The sequence below is a fragment of the Priapulus caudatus genome, unplaced genomic scaffold (genome assembly GCF_000485595.1).
Source record: "Priapulus caudatus unplaced genomic scaffold, Priapulus_caudatus-5.0.1 Scaffold1222, whole genome shotgun sequence".
NCBI classification, from domain to species: Eukaryota; Metazoa; Priapulida; class Priapulimorpha; order Priapulimorphida; family Priapulidae; genus Priapulus; species Priapulus caudatus.
Genome location: NW_014578283.1, coordinates 24,524 through 47,112, shown reverse-complemented (window position 1 = coordinate 47,112; position 22,589 = coordinate 24,524). Strand labels below are relative to the sequence as shown.

At 43.9% G+C, this 22,589-nt stretch overlaps 1 protein-coding gene and 1 long non-coding RNA gene across 2 annotated transcripts in view; one reads left to right on the top strand and one right to left on the bottom strand.

Annotated features, from left to right (window-relative positions):
- LOC106815874 overlaps positions 1-10,487 on the top strand; it is a 15,088-nt gene extending 4,601 nt beyond the window's left edge. The window contains exon 2 of the long non-coding RNA XR_001394800.1: positions 9,735-10,487. This is a non-coding gene — a long non-coding RNA (uncharacterized LOC106815874). The remainder of the gene's footprint in view (positions 1-9,734) is intronic.
- On the bottom strand, positions 9,383-19,474 carry LOC106815873 (phosphonoacetaldehyde hydrolase-like). Its single transcript, XM_014820398.1, has 3 exons — positions 18,847-19,474; positions 11,159-11,310; positions 9,383-11,024 (listed from the first exon to the last, which is right to left on the bottom strand). Exons 1-3 carry the CDS (start codon positions 19,454-19,456, stop codon positions 10,932-10,934), a joined length of 855 nt encoding a protein of 284 aa, XP_014675884.1. The 5' UTR covers positions 19,457-19,474; the 3' UTR covers positions 9,383-10,931.
- Between the last annotated feature and the right edge of the window lie 3,115 nt (positions 19,475-22,589).

Here is a 22,589-nt window from a genome sequence, read left to right as displayed (position 1 = left end):
GTGCGTGTGTGTGTGCGCGATCGTGTGTGTGAGTGTGTATGTGTGTGTGTGCGGGTGTATGTGTGTATATAACACAGTAGGATGCGAAAGTTACGCCAACGGTGGCATGATATTATCCGAACAAATATCTACTCACCAGAAGATCAGACACAGTTTGTCTGTCGCCTGCCGATAAGGCCCACGGACATAGTCTCAAAGAGGGGGGAACGGGTATTTTCGGGACGCGGGATTGGCCATTTTAATTACCTGGGAACTGGGAAATGTCAGATAAATTTTTCGTGATTCGGGAACAGAAGTCCATCGGGACGTGAGAAATTAAAGACCCTCTAAAATTGTCTGGGATCTGGGAAAATTGTGTCAATTCGTCGTGATTTCAATTTCTGCGCTAATATCTATTTTATTTTTTTATTTTTTATTATTAATTATGCCCAGATAAATAATAGTATGTAAATATTAGTATTTATGTAGTGTTTGAAAACCTAAACTACTGAATTTCCGGAAACATGTCTACATTATTTCCTGGGAACTGGGAATTGGGATTTTATTTTACTGGGAACTGAGATATGGGGTATTTTTTTGCTGGGAAAATTGGAATGTACCCCCCCCCGTTCCCCCCTCACCAAACTCCTCCGAAATTTCGTCTACCATGCCAATCCACGGAAAGCCGTCATAAAGACAGCAGACCAAGTTTTGTTCCTTTATTTCTGATTGCACAGATGGTTCTGGTTCTAGTTCTGCATCATTACTGTCTGAAACATGTACTAAATCTGCAGGGCCAGCTTGGTTACTCAACTTGTACACATGTATCGTAGAGTTGGAGACTGGAACGAATCTGTGGTATTGCAGTGTCCCTTTAATAGTTTTCACCATGTCAAACCTGTCCTTTAACTCTGAAGCTGATTGAGTTACATCCTCTGGTGTCACATTGAAAAACATAATACCAGGGATATTCTCCACACAGAAATCCATAATTCCATCCGCTGTCAGAATCTGGTCATTATATGGGCGCTGCAGGTTAGCCTTGGTGACTAGTCGCTTGACAGTCCCTCCTATACCGTCACATGCACTCTTGCCATGTGATGTTGCAAAGACGTTCCATTCCGCAGCCAATCCGAAATCCTTGTGGTGACAGAGATTTATAAAGTTAATCTTGTTTTTGTGCTGCTCAGCACAACCATCAGTGAAGTAGTGGATTTTTTGGACTAAAGCTGAACCTACAATGTATAACTGGTGCTAACAGTATGGTGATCAGTGCTAGAATGAGGCATGGTATGTCAGGTATGTCAGGAAGCTGACAAGGTCATAATACATAATTTTACATTGTTCTGCATTGTTCTATGTCCATTGTTGGCTCAGCTCTAGTCAATCATGAGGACACCCAAAACACGCATGGAAGAAACACAAATTTAGACAATTTTTATTATTGGTTTTTATTGAGTTATATATTGAGCTGGAACGCAAACAAATATATGTTACCATATGCCTGTTTGTTTTAATGTTTTGTAGAAACCATGAGATCACTTTATGTAAGCAGTATGTCATCATCTAGATCAAACAAAATTGATCACCATTGCCGTATCAAAGGAAGATTTCATCAAATGGAGAACATGGCAAATCGGATGGAAAAACTGACATGCCATAGTTCAAATTATACATGCAGACCTATATACAATACTACATACATGGTTACATTTGCATCAAGTATGCCAACTTTGAGAAGAGCTGGAAAGCAAACAAAAAATATTATATCTCAAATTTTTTTTATATTATGTAGAAAACATGTTGAGGTATAGTTTCCAATGAAGTTTATCTCAAGGTTACGTGATTCACAGGGTCAAATTCAAGGTCAAAGTAAAGGTCAAAAGGTTATCAAACTTTATACTGCTCCTATATAACAAATAATGACAGATTTGGATTGCCTATACAATTAGCTTTCCAAAGACACCAATATCAACCAATTTGGCCTAGTAGTTACAGACATACGACCATTTGAAAATTGACGGGTGCATCCATTTTGGCCAAAATTGCCAAAAAAGGGCGTGGCGTAGCGCGAAAACCGTTTGTCCGACGGAGCTGAAATTTGAAATTTCAGCTTTTTCAGCCTAAATTACCCCATAAACCAAATTTCAGCCAATTTGAAGTAGGTCAGGTGTAAATTTCCATTTTTTGGGGGTGATTTGACACAGAATGACCATATATATAGTCAATCTTTCGTCTATGGTCATCGTCAAAGTTCGTCGATGATAAATAAATGATGAGCATATGAATTGATGTTAAAGTCTGCTGTTGGTATAAGCGTTACAATATTGACGTATCGACATAGTGACAAGCAGTGGGGATATACACCATGTCGACCGACAAGGAAGGTGTACAGGATGACCCTGAGGCCAGTGGAGCTGATCATGACGGACAGTCAGTCCAGGGAGCTAGAGGATCCCACCGAAGACAGCTCACAGAGAGGGTTTCAGCATAACCTTACACAGATAAGCAAGAGGGGGCGAGAGAGCGACCCAACACAACAGAGTGAGGCCCACAGACACAGCGCACGTGGATCGAAGGATTAGATGGACGAGGCCAGTGAGTCAGTGGGAGGCGCTTCGCCTGCAAGTAGTGCAGCATACAGCAACATATCATCCAAGCGCTTGAGGGAAGAGAAGAGAAGGGTTGAGTTGGAGGCAAGGAGGTCGGCATTGAGGAGGAAGCGGGAACTCGAGCTGGCAAAGCTGTCCTTAAAACTAGAGGAACAGGAACTTCAACTCGATACGGACATCGCTGTATCCGATGCTAAGGCCAAGGTGTTGAACAGGTTCGAGCAGGCAGAGCACATGGTGGGAAGAAGATTATTTGCCCAAGGACAAGAATGAGCTGGGAGTCAGGAGCGATTGTTCACCTGTTCTACTGAATCCTAGTGCAGGATCATTCAGGCCTGAAGGCATGTATGTTCCTGCAATGGGAGGCGAGAGGCCTAATTTACCTAGTGCCGACATTCGTAAGAGCATGGACCTTGTCGACCTAACCAAAGATGCCTTACATTCTGTCGTTCAGCACCTCAGGAAGCCGGTGCCAGAAATAAAAAAGTTTGGAGGCAATGCACTAGAGTTTAGAAGGTTTCTTCGGCAATTTCAGGCAAAGGTGGTAGCCAATACGGATGACGATGACGAGAAGATGAACTATTTAGAGCAGTTGACACACGGTGAGGCTCATAAGGTGGTTTCAGGATTTAGTCACCTGACTGGAGAAAAGGCATACAAGGCAGCGATGGAGCAGCTAGAGGAGCGCTATGGTGATAACAAAGTTATCGCTACAGCCTTCATCAAGAAGGCACTCGATTGGCCCATGGTACGAGCTGGAGATGCGCAGGCGCTCGACGAATTCTCCTTGTTCCTGGTAGAATGCGAGAATGCTGTGGAGGGTATTGGTGCAGGCAGTGTCCTGGAGTACTCGGAGAATGTCAAGAGACTGATGGGAAAGCTTTATTTCACCTACACGACAGATGGAGGAGCATAGTTCTGAGAACAAAGGAAGCTCATAGAACTGTGAAATTTGCTGTCTTCGTTCGTCTCGTGAAAGCAGAAGCGAAGAAAGCCAACGACCCCACATATGGCAATACAGCAGTAGATCCACAGGAGTAAGGATCAGTCGTTAAAGGGTGGCACCGCATTTAGGAGGAATAACTCTGTTCTCAATGCTGTTTGTGAAGTGTCAATGCCAAAGACAGTCACTGAATCGAAGTGTTCATACTGTGAATCTAGGTCTCATTTCCTGGAGAACTGCAAGGGCATCGTGACTGTGAGCCTGCAGGAGAGATATGATCACTTGAGAAGCAAAGGTCTTTGCTTTGGGTGTCTGAAGAAGGGCCATATGGCAAGGATGTGTAGAGTCAGACGAACATGTGATGTCTGTAGAAGGCAGCATCCCACTATTCTTCACGACGAGTCCAGGAGGCCATCCCCTGAGACGGCTAGACACCGGAGAACCGAGAAAACTGAAAAGAAAGAAGAACCCCCCAGCGTTTGTATGAGCTATCCTCTTGATACTAATGGTCAGGCAGGGGCCGGAGATGTTTCATGTGCTATGACTATAATCCCAGTAAGAGTAAAGCTGAAGAACAGATCTCACAGCATAGAGACATACGCTTTCTTCGACTCGGGTAGTAGTGTATCATTTTGCACGGAAAGCGTGACGAGGCAGTTGGGAGGCAGTGGTAAGAAGATTCAGCTTACATTGAGCACCATGGGAAACCCTTCAAAATGAACACATATGCGCTGAATGGACTTCAGGTTGGTGACCTCGTCATGGAGAACGTCATCGACTTACCAAGAGTCTACACGAAGGAACGGGTGCCTTTTCCAAAGGGACCATATACCTACCCAGGAAGAAATATCCAGATGGTCGCACTTGTCTGAAGTACGCATACCAGAGATAAAGGCGGAAGTTGGACTTATGATTGGAGGTAACGTACATGATGCCTATACTCCATTTGAGGTTCTCACGGGTGCCACTGGATCACCACATGCAACAAGGACCAGAGTCGGATGGATCGTCTGGAACGTAATTAGAGGCAACCCATCCCCTGAAGTGAACAGGGTACACATCGAGGATAGGATTCGGGATGATAAGCAGTTAGAGGAAATGGTGAGAAAATCTATGGACTTTGACTTCCTGGAACGCCTGATAGATGACAAGAGAGAGAACTCTATGGAAGACGGAAGTTTCTTGTGACAGGTCAGTGAGTCAATCCATCGGGAGGGAGCACATTATGTAAACAGGAATGCGCGTTCACGTAGAAATGATGAAGAAGATCCAAACTTGTGTGGTAAACTGTACAATCTTTAATACTCATACACTGTGTAGCCACCTCATCAGACAATCGCACAAACAGACAAAGAACGCCCACACGCGCATACGCGTGTGTGCTCAGCTCCGCGCCCAGAACCCGAATCTCCCATCCCCCTCCTATTACATCTCTCCCTATATATTCGCCCAAAACTCCCTACCTCTTGAGCGCACATGTCACCCGTTCTGTCCAGTTCCAACCGTTCCCCTCATTTCACAATCACCCTAGAAACTGCCTAACCTAGACCCGCTTATCCAACTCCCTGTAACATCAATGCCGCCGCCCAATATGCGCGACGTTCTGTCTAGCTAGACTATATGGCTAAAACAACTACCAGTCTATCTCCACTCGACTAATCCATGTAACGCGTATAAAATAGACGTTACATTATCTCCCTTTTCCCCAAAACGATGACACCCTGTCATCGCTTCAGCGTCCTCGCTGCTCTACACTTTAACGTGAGCCTAACCAATTCCAAAAAAAATATTACTACCCTAATACGTCCTAACTCAAAAACCCAACGAGAGAAACGTCTTTCTTGTCCGATAATCACCCTACATAACAACAATCAAAATACAATAAGAGATCACATATGAAGCGTAGAAAACAAGTAACGATAAAAGTCTACCACAATAGAAATCAGAAACTCAACACATTTGGCATGAACATTCTGATATCGCTGCAATTAATCTCACTCTTGCGTATTTTTATGGCTGTAACGTACGTGGCGTATGCGTATACCGATACGCATTACCGAAACCACGTTATAACTGGATTATATCATCATAATCCCAGGGCACACAGGGGCCCATGCACACAGGCATTAATAAACACGGCACTGATGTGGTACTTAGCACTTCCACACATCATACGGCCAACAAAATCATCATATATCATCCATCATACATCATACATCATACATCATATACAGCCAACAAAAATACGCAAAACTGATTTCATATTTTCGATGAAATGTTTTTGGCCTATAATCAAACTCTGATTGAAGAATGTGTCCAGCGGTCTAACAATATAGTGGAAACGTACCGTCACTGGTTAGCACAAATTCAAGAAACGATCACAAATTTCTAAACAAAGTTTCACAACAAAATTTTTCCACACAAAAAAAAACGGTTAGAAGCATATATCATGAAGAAAATACCGCGTTCATAAAACAACCATAAACCTCTACATACATACAATGTCAGGTAGGCTTGTGAAACAACTGTGTCGGCGTACCTTATTCAAAGTTTTATTCCGCTCCGCAAGTCTATACGCATCGACATAACATAACATGCACCTTTTGAACTAAACCAGGTATGAGGGATACAAAAAAAACGTATAATGCATGCTTGCATGGTGTATACAGGAAAAACCTTCGAGTATTAACGTTTATAAATAACGTTTTCACTTTAATTACGAAATAAATGCCGACACAAGGTTGATTCACATACCTATTTTAAGTATTTCCGTTTCCGTAAGTAGCATTATATATGCCGTGTTCTTAACTAAATATACTCTGCCGTATTCAGCGTCCCACCTTTCCCAAACCAATATCATCTGTGCTTGCCATTACCGCGTCGCCAGCCCTCTATAGTATACACTATACACCTGTGCGTAACTATATTATATCATACGGTTATCTACTGTGCCTTCTTATCTTACAGTACAGTAAAGTATCTTAGGTTGCTTACACATCTAGCGTATTTATATTCGTGCTCTCTGACACGTTATATGTGGAGGATTCCCAGCGTATATATGCTGTGACAAACATCCCCGTAGTCCTTCTCTTAGACCGTGTATACGCGACTTGTCTTTACAGAGACATAACTTTAGCCGCGTATGCTAACCTCGTTTACATGCGTTAAACGTGACGCATGACACGTTCGCGTAGGGCTCTCTTCGCCCTTTATCATACGCGTGCCACGGCTATCTATCCTAGCCCGTGTAACGCTCTCTATACCTATGCACCCTATAACACTCTATTGTGGCACTAACCGTCCGCACAGGCAATATCGTCCGTATACTTAGCAGTCAGGCGACAGTAAACAGCGTTAGCACAGTGAAATCTATACTAGGAAAAATGCAACACTTACCACGACATTATATATCTTCCTCTTCTTTCTTCCAGCTTCTTCTCTCAGCTTCCGTTGCTCTGTCTGCTCCGGCGTCTCGGCATTGCCTTCTTTCGTTCGTCTCTCCCTCTCTTCCTCCGTCGTTCTTCTTTCTTCCAGCTTCTCTTCTTCCTTCTCCAGTTATCTTCCGTGGCTCCGTGGCTCGTGAATCGTTTGTAGTATCTTGTAGCGTTCTTCTCCACGATCTCCAGCCGATCCTCGTCGCCATCGTCATCGTCGTCGGCGCTAGCGCAGTCTGCATGGCTCCCATCTTATCATCAGAACCCGCTCTTTCTGTCCTTCTCTCCCTCTCTCGCTCTCCGTTCTTCTTCCTCTGTTTCGTTGCTGGCCCGTATATAGATCGATATAATGAAGTATAACTTGCGTTGTGTCCACAAAGGAATACCCAGATTTTGGACTGTCACGAGCACCAAAATGTAAACAGGAATGCGCGTTCACGTAGAAATGATGAAGAAGATCCAAACTTGTGTGGTAAACTGTACAATCTTTAATACTCATACTCACCCACTGTATTGCTCTTCCCTTTCGGGACCGCAACGTTACATTGCCAGATAATACTACATATATGTTACGGCAATTCCGAAACCTACAGAACAGACTGAACAGAGATTCTAAATTTAAGGATGATTACGTGAGGTTCATGGAAGGGTTAATAAGCAAGGGCTATGCAGAGCTTGCGCCCAAGGAATCGGACAACGGGAAAGTCTGGTACATCTCACACCACGGGGTCTACCACAAGAAAAAGCAGAAGATACGTGTAGTGTTTGACTGTTCAGCCAAGTACCAAGGTGTATCACTGAATAGTGACCTCCTACAGGGACCCGACCTCACCAATAATCTTCTCGGTGTTCTCCTGAGGTTCCGCGGAGAGAATGTAGCAATTCTTGGAGACATGTAGGCCATGTTTCATCAGGTGAAGGTATCACAGAGTGATAGAGACTGTCTACGATTTTACTGGTGGGGGACGGGCGACATGGAGAAGGAACCAGTCCCATACAGAATGACAGCTCTTCGGGGCGACGTCATCTCCTAGTGTGTGCAACTATGCCCTTCAGCGTACGGCAAAGGAGAATGGAGAAGAGTTCGACCAACTGGTCGCAGATACAGTGATGGAGAACATGTATGTGGACGATTGCCTAACTTCGGTTCCCTTAGATGAGGATGCTGTTTCGCTCAGTCGAGATCTGACTATGATGTGCAAGAAAGGAGGGTTCCGTTTAATGAAATGGATCAGTAACAGCCCGGCAGTTATAGAATCTGTGCCAGAGGATGGTCGAGCTAGAGAGGTAAAGCTGTGGAGTCCGGGTACAGAATTGCCAAGTGAATGAGCCCTGGGCGTCTACTGGTCCATTGAGAATGACTCGCTTGGATTTCGGAAGAATCCATGATGTCATGAAAGACAAGAACGGCATTGTGAGGGTGGTAAAGGTCAAGACCGCCTCGACACTGTTAACGCGTCCTGTGGCAAAACTTTGTCTTATTCTGGAATCAGACTTTAATGATTAGTGTGCGAGCTGTGTAGAAATGGAGTTTTGATTGTCGTAGCGAATACTTCGTCTGTCGTGAGGAACACTTAGATGGTTGCAAAGAGTTGGAAATAGCGGTTGATTTTGTTGGAACAATTTAGTTTATGTTGGCCGTTTTTGTATCAAGATAATTGTGTATAAGGCCACAATTAAGGGGCCGGTATGTAGCGGCCAACCAGTTAACAATTACTGTATTGAACTCACGAATGGACGTATGACTTCCCGAATCACGTCTTTGGGCGTACGGCTCGCGTATGATAGGCTGGAGGTTTTCGGTTTTGGTTTTGGGTGGTTTCGGGTGCAAAACAGTCAACGCAGGCAGTAGGCTTTGTGAGTTACGGCGGTCGAGAGGCGTGTATACGGTTCAGCATGTAACGGAAGAATACCAGAGTCAACGATACGGTAATTACTAATACAAGGTTTAACTTTTATACGTCATGCAGCGCAGATATATGCGCTCGCGACTGGATTCACCTCGCTGTATATTTAGTCTAGTTGCGCTATGTATTGTACGATGCAGTAATGTAATATAATGTATATGCCTGGTATCACTAATGACTCACGTAATAGAAATAGTCGATGTATTAATTATACCGCGGACAAGTGTCAACAGACATGATGTTTAAGAGGGAAATAGCCACAGGGGTTTATTTTGTTCATTTTCTTCTGTATTATAGTCAATCTTTCGTCTATGGTCATCGTCAAAGTTTGTCGATGATAAATAAATGATGAGCGGATGAATTGATGTTAAAGGCTGCTGTTGGTATAAGCGTTACATACTGTATATCATGTACTATCTATATATTATTGCTATATCTGTTGAGTCAGGAGGTTTATCTTGTGGGCGTTAATTAGACACAAATAATGAGTAGGACGAAAGCCTTGAGTTAACAGAAACCAGCCATGTTTATTTAGTTCCTCCCAACCTCCATAGGTGGCAGCACATGCCAGTGCTGATAACTTGTTGACACAAGAACAGATAATTATGATAATACAACAATATCAACTTTATAATGCACCAGACATTTTCTTTTTAAAATAAATATGTCTTGTGCATTATGAAGTTACTGGTGGCTTGGATGGATGATTTATAATCTGAATGATTTCCATTACGCACAGAAACATTCATTACCTTCAGTTCAGCCTTGTCTGTTACCTGTATGTAATATTATAATCAGAACCTGATGCAAATATGGAACATTCTTTACATGTTGTAATATCCATATTTCTTATTTACAGGAAATTTGTGAAGGGAAGGCTCACGTGGAAGCATGCAAAAATATCCATTTGGTGCTGTGAGAAATGTTCAACAAATGGAAGGAACCAAGGATATCATAATGCATGATTGTATGTAAAAACATAACCAGTCCACTGTTATTGTAATAGCATGTGTTATTAAAAAATACCGTATTATTTATTGTAATGGTAAGAAGTTTTAACTACATATGTCTGTAATATACGTCCATAAAGCATGTAATGCAACGTTACATAAGACTTTCAGTGTGATGTCAGTGTATCACTTTCACTGAATGCTCTACATCATCCTCGCTAAAAAAAAAAACTGGTACAAGTAGTTCATACGTTGTAACTAAGCACTTGTTTTGAATTTTAAAATACAAGATATTTGTAATGAATATATTCTGTTTTTGAAGGGTGTTGGAAACATGACCTTGAACCTAACAGTGAGGTCAACTTATTACTGAAACTAGCTTAATTACAACCAAATGCAAAATTTAAAGACATTTACCCTACATATATATTACATAGGTAGATCATCATAGTATATACTATATTATATTATTTACTATCTACATTGTTCCTATTGCTGTATCTATTTTAAACAAGTTTTCAAACAGTAATTTTCCTAGGGCAACATCTATATTTTATGCTCTCTGATCTGGATAAGTAAATATCATTTATATTTTCTATAGGACCACACATCATCTACACATAATGAGTGAATAAAACACATTTATTTTTATTCACTCCTGATATTATTGTTTTACACTCAATTTATCTTTAAAATATTTTTGTCACAACACCTCAATCTATTATGTGTATACAGACACTATGAATTTTCTGTAATCATTCCATGTGATAAAATTATCTCACACATGCATAGCACACAATTCATTGCATGCATGCAATGACATTCATACTTCTTACAATCTGCATGGTATATAACGGTGACAATATACGTACAATGACTTATATCATAGTCTGATCAGTGTTGATTGAAGAAATAACAAGAAATTTATCACTGTTTAATAACGAAATAAGGGTTGATGATACATGATAACATAACATCAATGATATAACATCAATAATATGTATAACATCAATGATGTAAAAACAGCACCGGTAGTTTGAAACGTTAGCCCCTTATAGAATATTTTGGTTATTTTCTTAGTTGTCACCAAAAAGCTATACATGTCGCTATGGCTTTTCTCCATTAGCCAACCTAGCATTAATCTTCTCAACAACCTCTGGTAGATCTGCAATGCTGTCAACTACATAGTGTGAGCCAGCCTGAAACAAGTAATTTTTTTTAAAGAAGTCAGAACTATCAGTAAAATACGAATATCTGTCTCGGTGTACGGCAGTATTTTCATACTCAACATCCCCAATATGCATATTTCCAGTATAACTACAGTAAAACACACCTTCCGAAGTAGATCACGAGAGTGTTCTAGGCGTCTCCTGATTTCGGTCTCTGGCACATGTTTTTCTTCCCCTAGGCTGTTGATGTGCATGTAGTTACTATAGCGTGCCACACCAACACCCCAGCAACCTGCTGCTAGTGCTTCTCCAATACCTGCATAATATTATTAAAGGTGAACATTTACACAAGTTCATTTGAAAAAGCTTAAACTCATTGCTACTCACAGTATGATATCATAACCTGATGATATCATAATCTGATGATATTCTGATTGCAAGGTGACCATGTTTCTCAACCTGCATCATTTTCATATATTGATGCAAGGATAAGGAAAGAAGGTATCCCTAACAGCCCTCGACACTAACGGTTGTCCAATTGCCTGGGATAAGTGAAAGTCTATGTCGGACAAGTTATTCTCTTGCCTAGTTGCCCGATCGAACAACTGAAAAATTCGAGTTGTTTAATATTCCTAACATCATTCGAGCCAGGGCACTATCGTACCACGTTCTCACGTCAAACGTTTTCAAAGGTTGCTGAAAAAAGCAGCCCGGGTCACCCCGTTACCATTACAGATCAATTCAACGCGGCTACAAAGCCGGTATTTCGATGACTTGGAGAGTGTCAAGCTAATATTTCGCCAGGCTTCATATCTACATGAATAATTAATATGATCTCTCGGTTGCGTCTCTGCTTTCTAGTGATACATATATATACGGTAGTACTAGCTGCGGGTACCCGCTGCGCTGGGTAAAATCGGTGCTACTAATTCATACTACTATACTAATAATGGGACACAGTAGGAACATTGGTAAACATCGACAATGACATTGCACCCAATATCAATATTTAGAAATCGGTCTAATAAGATAATAAGCATGGGGAAAAACTGTTACGTATGACATTTATATGACAGCACAACCCAACTTAGAACATGAGACATAATATTAATAGTAATATGCGCTCATAGGGTCTATGTCCCCCAGGTATACCGGAACGTACCCTGGTGGCTATTTGATATGGTTAGGGTTAGGGTTTGGGTTGGGGTTAGGGAGTAGGCGTAGGCGACTCCCTAGACTCGTTAGTGGAGTAGGCGAGGTACGGTCGGCATATTAGATAGTACGCAGGGTACGTTCCGGTATACCCCACAGTACCAGGTTACGTTCCCGCAGTATCCCGGGGGGGGCACAGACCTCTCAGCAGTAATGTGGAGTAAATGACAAAAAGCTATTGTTATATATACAGCATGTACGAAATGGGTTGGACTTTTTCGTTTTCAAAGACTCGTTGGAGTAAACAATGTTTTTCGTGTTTATTCTCTGGGTGCAAATATGTAAGAGATATCGTGGCGTGACTCGGAAACGTGTTAGAGCTGCCCCACGTACAGCTATCCATTCGTGAGATCGTGACGGCCGGAATAAGAAAAAGAAATTGCGATTACAATAGTACTCAGGATAGTACAGGCCAGCGATGGGGTCTTAGGTGTCACTGGATATTGGTGTAGTGAATGCTTCGGCGTTGCACACCTTGCACATTGCAAATAAGGAATTTTTGTATTGAATCAAGAAAATGCATAGCTTTGAGAATGGTACAATGCATTTCAGATCGTAGCATCTGACCGAAACTGTCGGAAACTGAGAGTGAGTTAGTACCTCTGAACTGGTCGTGGTTAATGCGTCTTGTTTAGTTTCGACTTTGCGTGTTATCGGTTTTCACATACCAGGCAGGGCGTTGATGAGATCATGAGGTGAGGGCCAGAAAATCAATAGTCAGGGCTGTTGCTGACATTCGTGTGGAAGATTGCCGAATTTTGGAGGGGTTTTTGCACGGATTTTCGGCGAGTTGACGGTTTTGAACAGGTTTTTTAGCTACGGGAACACAGCCCGGGGTACTAAGAGGATCGGGCCCTGTGACAAATTGGCATCCAGGATCGCTTGGGCGGTTTGACCGCACTATAGGAAGATACACTAGATATGATAGATACATACATTACGAACTCAATATATTATTAGATATAGTATATATATACTGTGCGGCCCCGTATACTAGCGCGATTAGGAAGTCTTACCAGATAGGCGAAATTACCGTTGTTTGTATTACAGGGACCTGTCTGAGAGCGCCGACTTACTCACTAATACGGCTGCGTAAGAATGACGAGCTCTATGACGGACTTAGGCGCGTGCTATTCCAATGGATTTATTATGAGGATCGGGGACTTTGACTTCGGCATGTCGACTTACGCGAATTCGGAAACGAAACTAAGGTTTAGGAGTTTGGTGATGTATACGACTTTATGCGATGTTACCTGTACCTACTATTTTACTCGGCTTGTATAGGTACTATTCATGTATAAGGTTTCCGCCACCCCCACTACCTTTTGCCTGTGTAATAGTAGAGTCATTAGCAAGATCTTTTTTTAGCCTCCTTATAAGTCGATCCCACCATCATGTTGTTGCCTTTGGAAGCACAGTTGGTCTTGCAACAATTGGTACCATTAACGAGATTAAGTAGTAAGTCGTCAGATCAGTAGTAAGTCGCAGCCCCCTGTTGTATATACTCATATATATAATTTAATTATTAACACAGGTAAATCTCGCATAAGTCGTCGATGGTCTAAACTTCGTCAATTCGATAAACGTCATGGAAGTGGAAAGTCCCGATTTTCTCTTACTAGTAATCTTTTTGGGATAGCCCCGTTCTTAAGTCGGTCATGTATGGACAACGTCGGCCCGGCCTCACTCAGAAGGTTGCCATTGTAAGTACAATGACGACAGGCATTTCCAGCTGTAAGTTTGTCATCAGAAATTGCCTGATGGCGCCGACGCACTAGTGTTTACCGGTCTAGGGGGCAAGTCCGTGCGAGCTGGCTGTCGCAGCTCGCACATCCCTCAGATCCCCAGTGTATGCAGCCCAATGCATGGATGCGGAGTTAATCGAGAGTCCGTGAGTCAAATGCTCCCTGATTTACTGGCTGGACCTTCCCCGATTTTGCGCGGTGACTGCCTGATAATTCTTGGCTTAACTAACTAGTCCGTTCCAAGAGGGACCCGCCTCGCGAATTGCCGTACTTTTTGCGAGCAAGCGTGTTCCAAAGAACAATTTTGGAAGATATGGCAACCGCAAAATGTTCCTTGTGGCAATGTCCCAACGTCGTAATCAACGCGGGTTCCGTGCTTGTTACCAAGATTAGCCAGCTGCTGTTGCACGCTTGCCGCTAGTTCGTACGCTGTATGTGCGTTACTGGCCAGCAGCCAGGTGGCCCTCGCGAGGTGGTGTCCGATTTTGATGTACGAAACCCGATTGTTCTCATGTCTGCTATGCTATGTGGCCCGCGAAGACTGACGTCTGTGTGGAGTGCGTGCTGTGTGGTATGAACTGCGTAGGGAGGTTGACGGTGAGCTGGAAGGTTGAACCCTATCGTATAAGTCGAATACAGAATGCACCGACGTACGGCAGCGTGTGATGTTCATCATTTAGCTCTCAATCTGACATAGGTCAGATTGCAGCTTGTAGGAATCTCGCTTGATCGTCCGTACACGAGCGTGCGTCCTGGTTCAAACGGATTGGGCAACAGAATCTAAACCCGTCGACGGTACGGCACGATATCGCGGACGTACGCGAGGGGTAATCGAACAACGAGGTTGGTACTATCGAAGCCGTGGTGTGAGGGTCAGTAAGGTCAAGAGGTCAAGAGTTGTAAAAGAAGGGGAACATTCACTCCTTAACTTAAGGTATAGGGAGGAAATGCAGAATTGCGCACAATCTAACGGCTCGACTTAGGCTCGTGATAGTCGGTGTATAGCATCATGGTAGGAAAGCCATCACTGTGCCGAAATTGGGAGGTCACAGGTCAAAGGTCAATGGGCACAGGCAGATTTTAGCCATTTTCTAAGGACATGGTCTGACGAGCGATTGAAAACTTTTTTGTTTCAGCGGTGACCTAGCATTTTTTATTGGCATTATTGAAAGGACCATGAAATCTACTTTCTGCTGACGTTGCGAAGAGTAGTGTCAGATAACATTTTGCAGCCCTCAAGAGGAGGTTAAACATTGGATTTGTTGACTGTCTGTTAGAAAGAATTTGACTGCCGTGGTTTGCTAGTAGAATCTATAACATGCCTCGGATGTATGAGTGCTACCATGTCACAGTGAAATTTCAAAAGCTAAATTTGGTTAAAGAAGGTTTATGCTGCTTAAATCGTATAATTTCTATGCATGTCCATTGTACTGTCGTATGTTATGACATGTACCGTATGCCACTGCAGTGGCTATGCCAGTGCATGGTGTGCTGGTACGTACTGTGTAGTTTTTGCCTGCGTATTTGGTTACAGGTGGCAGCTCTATTGCAGCCTGTAGCTTGCGTAGGTAAATGGATGAGTGCTCTACTATTCTGTCTTGCAAATAGTTGTTGCTACTACGTTCGATGGAGCTTCCATCTTTAATCTGAGAGCACACTTAAACGTACGCGCCATCTGCTGGCAACTTTCATAACGATCCCAACGAACGTACAATTCCTTGAGAAGGTTCCTGATACCATCCCTGTGCCTTCCACTGTTCGGCGTGTATGTGAGCAAATTCTGGGACTACAGGGTTTACTAGAATCCCACCACTCCACCACAGAGTCACCGCAGTAGACGTTAGATGAGCGCTGTTGCTCCGCGGCACTTGTTTTCTTAAAGGGATAGTAGACTCTAGGAATTTACTGCATACAACTGTACTTACTGTATAACAAATCGTCTATACCCACACATGTTTGTTACCAGATACCTAATTTAATTGTTATCATTAATTACACATCAACGCTACGAAATTTGAACGGCGCCATGACACCCGCGACCGTGCTGCCACCCCGAAAAAGTTGCGTATTTGACAATTTATTTTGCACGTTACAGACCGAGGGCTAATCACAAAAGTGAAATTATATTTATACCTAAATGCTATTTAACCGAACGATATTCATTTTAGGGCAAATTTATCCATATTATAACTGAAACCCGTGCGCGCGCGCGGGGGTGGGGGGGGGGTATGGGGGGCCTCCCCAGAAAATTTTGAAAAAATCGTCCCCTTTAGCGCTATTCTGACTTATTTTATGCTGCGTTTGAATACATTTTCAAACCAGTTTTTTTTGTAAAATAATGTTCATGTATTACTGGAAACAAAGATGGTTTGGAACATACACATACGATGTGTAAACCGTAAACAGTAAAATGCCGGCTATACATTCCATTGTGTAGCGTTTTCGCCGGCTCCAGTTATGTCTCCTTTTCCGGTTGTACCCTTCACCCGGGCTTGATAGGGCCCGTGCGTGCATTGTGTTGTCCTAATCCCCCTTCGTCGTCTACACCCGACGTCAGCTCGTAAAGGAAAAGCTTGCCGAAGACGTGAAGTTCAGAAAGAGGGCCGAAGATAGAAGTTGAGTGATAATATATGACGGGACAAGCCCGGCTGTTTGTTACGGGTTGACACCCAGACGCACCAATTTTCCAATTCACACACAGGCAGAGAACCAATGCTCGGATACACGTACAATAAGCGCGGCGCCACTGTTACTCACCCTCTCTCTCTCTCCCACGCGTGCGCGCTCTCTCTTTCTCTCTCTACTCTTTCACCTCTAACTCCGCTTGCGTCTACACTCTGTTCGACTTTGACTGCTAACTCGCATTCTCCGACAGTCAACTGGCAACTCGCAACTCTCAACTGGTTCTCTCCGACAGTCACAGTCGCTTATATTTTACATCATCACGTGACGTCGTGACCGGGATACAATAATGTCTTCCAGATCGCATTCCTTTTTCGAAGCTCACCAATCGCTTCTGTTTACCTGCGTCATACCACACGTGATTCTTCTCGATTGGACTACTCCGCCCCTCTCCGTTGACACGCCCCTTTCTTTCCTGCTTATTCTCTCACAACCGTCAGCTCGTCCTACCGTTCACATATCCCCCCGCCAAATATCACTCTCTAAACTAATGTATACGCATACAATTGCTACACTAAATATCACTCGTGCTCGATATTACACACTCGCCCCGCGCGGCGTGTATCACCGCCGCACCGCCGCACCTCAGGCGTGCACGCGGTGCAAAATACACCGCTGCACCACGGCCGCGCACGCGCGGTGCATACCACCGCCGCACCGCAGGCACGCGTGCGCGGTATATCTCACCGCCGCACCGCATACCACCGCTGCGCGCGCGGACCGCATATCACCGCCGCACCGCAGGCGCGCGCGCGCACGGTATATCTCACCGCCGCACCGCATACCACCGCTGCGCGCGCGGACCGCATATCACCGCCGCACCGCAGCACAGGCACTTGAAGCGTTTCAATAAAATATAATGCTAACTAAATACGAAATCTATTTACTACCAAATTCTTCATGTTTCTATACTCTCTTTCACCTATTATTGCCGACAGTTTCCTGTAAATTCCGTTTAAATCCTACGTGCAACCATATACGCTGCCGGTGGCATTGCTCTCGCGGCTCACTGTTGCACGCTTACACTTATATATATAGTTGTATATATATTATTGTTATATATTGTTATAGTTATATATTGTTATACATATAAGTGTAAGCGTGCAACAGTGAGCCGCGAGAGCAATGGCCGCCGGCAGCGTATATGGTTGCACGTAGGATTTGGACGGAATTTGCAGGAAACTGTCGGCAATAATAGGTGAAAGAGAGTATAGAAACATTAAGAATTTGGTAGTAAATAGATTTCGTATTTAGTTAGCATTATATTTTATTGAAACGCTTCAAGTGCCTGTGCACCGCAGTTGCGCGCGCGCGCGGTATATCTCACCGCCGCGCGCGTGGACCTCTATCACCGCCGCGCAGGCGGACCGCCGCGCGCTCGCGGGCGCGCGCACAGTATATCTCACCGCCGCGCGGACCGCTATCACCGCCGCGCCGCATACCACCGCTGCGCGCGCGGACCGCTATCACTGCTGCGCGCGCGGGCGGACCGCCACGCGCTCGCGGACGCGCGCGGTGCATACTCGTTCATGACTTGCTGCGGCGCTGTATCTATCCTCCCGCCTCATGGCCGCTGTTACAATTGCATACATAATGAAGAATGCATGGATAAGTAGATGACCCCTTTTCAGATATGATCACTGTGTGATATACAGCAACATGATACAATAATAATACAGTATTACAATAATACCGAATCCAATTTCAATTTTCTGGCGTTCTTTTGTGCAATTTTTATTTTATAGAGCGGAACTCCTTGTTCCGCGGGGGGGATCGTCCGATCCACCCGATCCCCCCCTGGTTACGGGCCTGGACTTATGCGAGCTTTACTGTATAGATCTCTATATTATACACTCCTGGTAATATGATATGCACTGAACCAAAAGAGGACCTTAACGGCTCATAGACTGCAAGTAAATTTTGGACAAGTAAAATCAAAATTCGGACAAGTAAAAACAGGATAACCAGATACCCAATACCTAATAAGTTGCATCTATTATCACCTACAATATCCATTGCCGGGGAGAAGATTTTTTTAACTTTTTAGGGCAGGCCAGTTGTTAATTAAATGAATTCTTATACTGTAATGTAATATAATATCATATAATAACTTATAATAACTATACTATAACCAATACCTATAATAAATACTTATAAATAAGTAAAGGTAACGTAACAATAGGTGGTTGATAACAGCTGCAGCTGCAACGAACCTGACACCGTGTCATCCACCTTCAGCACAGCCTGCACCGGGTGCACGTCCAGCAGGTCCATGTTGCGGAACACCATGTGTGGCTTCGGCCTCGAGCCGTTCGTGACCTCGTCACCCGCGACGGTGCAGTCGAACGTCAGGCCCTGCTTCTTCGCGTCGCGCTCAAGAATGTCTACCATCGGCCGCGTAAAGCCTGTCGTAGAGCCGATCTTGAGGCCATACTGGTTGCGCAGCGTCTTCACTGCCTCTGCAGCACCGGGTATCAGCTTTGTGTACTTGCTGAGGCACTCAAGCTGCATCGGGACGAAGTCGGCAAACATGGCGTCGACCTCCGCCTGCTCAGGATACTTGGCATGTACGCTGAACCAGCGCTCACGCACCTCGTTGGTGCGTGTGATCTCCAGGATATGCAGATCCTTGCGGAGTCCCATGGGCTCACGTGCCTCCAACATTGAGATCGGCACCTTGTGCTTCTTGAAGACGTCTTGGAAGACGACTGCAGGTGCGATGACATACTTGTCGGCGGTAGTGCCGCTCCAGTCCAGCAGGCAGGCCTTCAGCGGTCCTATGTAGGTCCGCGTAAAACGGTAATACTGCGACATCGCCGACATGTTTGCTTATTTCACGATCTGAATAAGAAAAGACGTGAAACTATATAAGTGCAAAGTGCCAGTGACAAAATGATATAGTTGTTAGGATGAAGTGTGGCCTTTACTAATGACTGCTGAGAACGAAAATCCCGTAGCTGCATTATTCAGCCCTTGTGGTTTTTGAGTGTAATAATTTATCCCTATTTACATGATTCATATAATTTGTGCTTGTTAGTCTGCACTCACAAGTGATATCCAAGATGTGCCATAGAGAGCTTATGTGGAAGCTGTTGAGCCCTGTATCTTGACAGGAGTCGAGATTTACGGTTTTACCACTGCAGATGCATAATGATGACATGGGGGTTGTATAAACCTGCATTTTGGCTTTCACTACCTATTTTTTTGTGTAAGGTGTTATATGGAGAGTTTAGTTGTTGCACATGTTTGTTTTTTTATGGTTGAAATGTCAATACAAATACATGTGCAATCATATGCTTACACGTAACACATTAACCATTTGTTTGGCAAGTACACAGTGAAATACACACACCCACACAGAAATGTTTTATTGTATGCTATGTAGTATTTATGTACTGGTTGATGATACGGACTCCAAAATTCGAATATAGATAGATGTAATGTGAATGGGTATAACGTAAACGTAAAATTACGTGCTTCGCATGTTTCCACTGTGTGCGGACCAGGTAATATTGCGTGGTTGTGATCGCTTACTTCTACGCATGTTTGCATTCTGTGCGGACGACGTAATATTACGTGCTTGTGATCGGACCGCTTGTGACAGATCGGTGTTCACGACACCCGTACACTGTACAGCATGCAGACTTCCAAAATTATATATACTGTGCGGCCCCGTTATAGCGCGATAGGAAAGTCTTACAGATAGGAAATTACCGTTGTTTGTATTACATGGGACCTGTCTGAGAGCGCCGACTTACTCATAATGACGGCTTGTAAATGACGACTTATGACGACTTAGGCGGGGCTATTCCAATGGATTTATTATGAGGAAATCGGGACTTTGACTTCCATGTCGACTTACGCGAATTGACGAGTTAGAGGATGACGACTTATGCGAGTTACTGTACTATATTTACTCGTGTATAAGTATTATTCATGTATAAGTCGCACCCCATATTTTGCCTTGAATAGTTGGTACATTAGCAAGATTTTTTAGCCTCCTCTATAAGTCGCACACCATATTTTGCCTTGAAAAGTTGGTGCAAACATTGGTACATTAACAAGATTAAGTAGTAAGTCGTAGATCATAGTAAGTCGCACCCCCTGTTTATATATATATATATACATTTATATAATACAGTAAAACTCGCATAAGTCGTCATGGTCTAACTTGTCAATTCGCATAAATCGTCATGGAAGTGAAAGTCCCGATTTTCTCTCATAGTAAATCTATTGGAATAGCCCCGTCTAAGTCGTCATTATGTACAAGTCGCCGCCCTCAGACAGGTCCCATGTAATACAAACAACAGTGATTTCCCATCTGTAAGTTGTCATCAGAAATGCCGATGGCGCACGCATAGTGTACGGTCTAGGGGATGTGCGAGCTGGCTGTCGCAGCTCGCACATCCCCCAGATTCCCCAGTGTATGCAGCCCAATGCAGGATGCGGAGTTATCGAGAGTCCGGAGTCAAATGCTCCCTGATTTACTGCTGGACTCCCCGATTGCGCGTGACTGCCTGAAAATTCTGCTATACTAACTAGTTCGTTCCAGAGCACCGCCTCGCGGAATTGCCGTATTTTCTTCAGCAAGTGTTCCAAGAAAATTTGGCAGATATGCACCGCAAATGTCCTGCAATGTCCAAACGTGTAATCAACAGCGGGTGTTACAGATAGCCAGCGTGTGCCACGCTTGCCGCTAGTACGTACGCTGTATGTGCGTTATGGCCAGCAGCGGTGTCGATTGATGTACGAACCCGATTGTTTCATGTCTGCTATGTATGTGGCGCGAACTGACGTCGTGTGTGGTTATGACTGCGTAGGGGTGACGGGAGCCTGGGAGGTGAACCCTACGTATAGGTCGACAAAATGACGACGTACGCGTATGTCATCATTAGCTCATCTGACATAGTCAGATGCAGCTTGTAGAATCGCTTGATCGTCCGTCCGAGCGTGCGTCCGTCAACAGTTGGGCACAAATCTTAACCGCTCGACGTACGGCCACGATATTCGGGACGTGGGGGGGTAATCCGAAAACGAGTTGGTATATCGAAGCTGGGGGGGTCAAAGGTCAAAGGTCAAGAGGTGTAAAAGAAGGGGGAACATTCACTCCTTAACTTAAGGTATAGGGAGGAAATGCAGAATTGCAGCACAAATCTAAACGGCTCGACCTAGGCTCGTGATAGTCGGTGTATAGCATCATGGTAGGAAACCCATCACTGTGTCGAAATTGCACTCGTTGGGCGTGTGATCTCCAGGATATGCAGATCCTTGCGGAGTCCATGGGCTCACGTGCCTCCAACATTGAGATCGGCACCTTGTGCTTCTTGAAGACGTCTTGGAAGACGATTGCAGGTGCGTGACATACTTGTCGGCGTAGTGCCGCTCCAGTCCAGCAGGCAGGCCTTCAGCGGTCCTATGTAGGTCCGCGTAAAACGTAATACTGCGACATCGCCGACATGTTTGCTTATTTTCACGATCTGAATAAGAAAAGACGTGAAACTATATAAGTGCAAAGTGCCAGTGACAAAATGATATAGTTGTTAGGATGAAGTGTGGCCTTTACTAATGATGCTGAGAACGAAATCCCGTAGCTGCATTATTCAGCCCTTGTGGTTTTTGAGTGTATAATTTATCCCTATTTACATGATTCATATAATTTGTGCTTGTTGTCTGCACTCACAAGTGATATCCAAGATGTGCCATAGAGAGCTTATGTGGAAGCTGTTGAGCCCTGTATCTTGACAGGAGTCGAGATTTACGGTTTTACCACTGCAGATGCATAATGATGACATGGGGGTTGTATAAACCTGCATTTTGGCTTTCACTACCTATTTTTTTGTGTAAGGTGTTATATGGAGAGTTTAGTTGTTGCACATGTTTGTTTTTTTATGGTTGAAATGTCAATAACAAATACATGTGCAATATATGCTTACACGTAACACATTAACCATTTGTT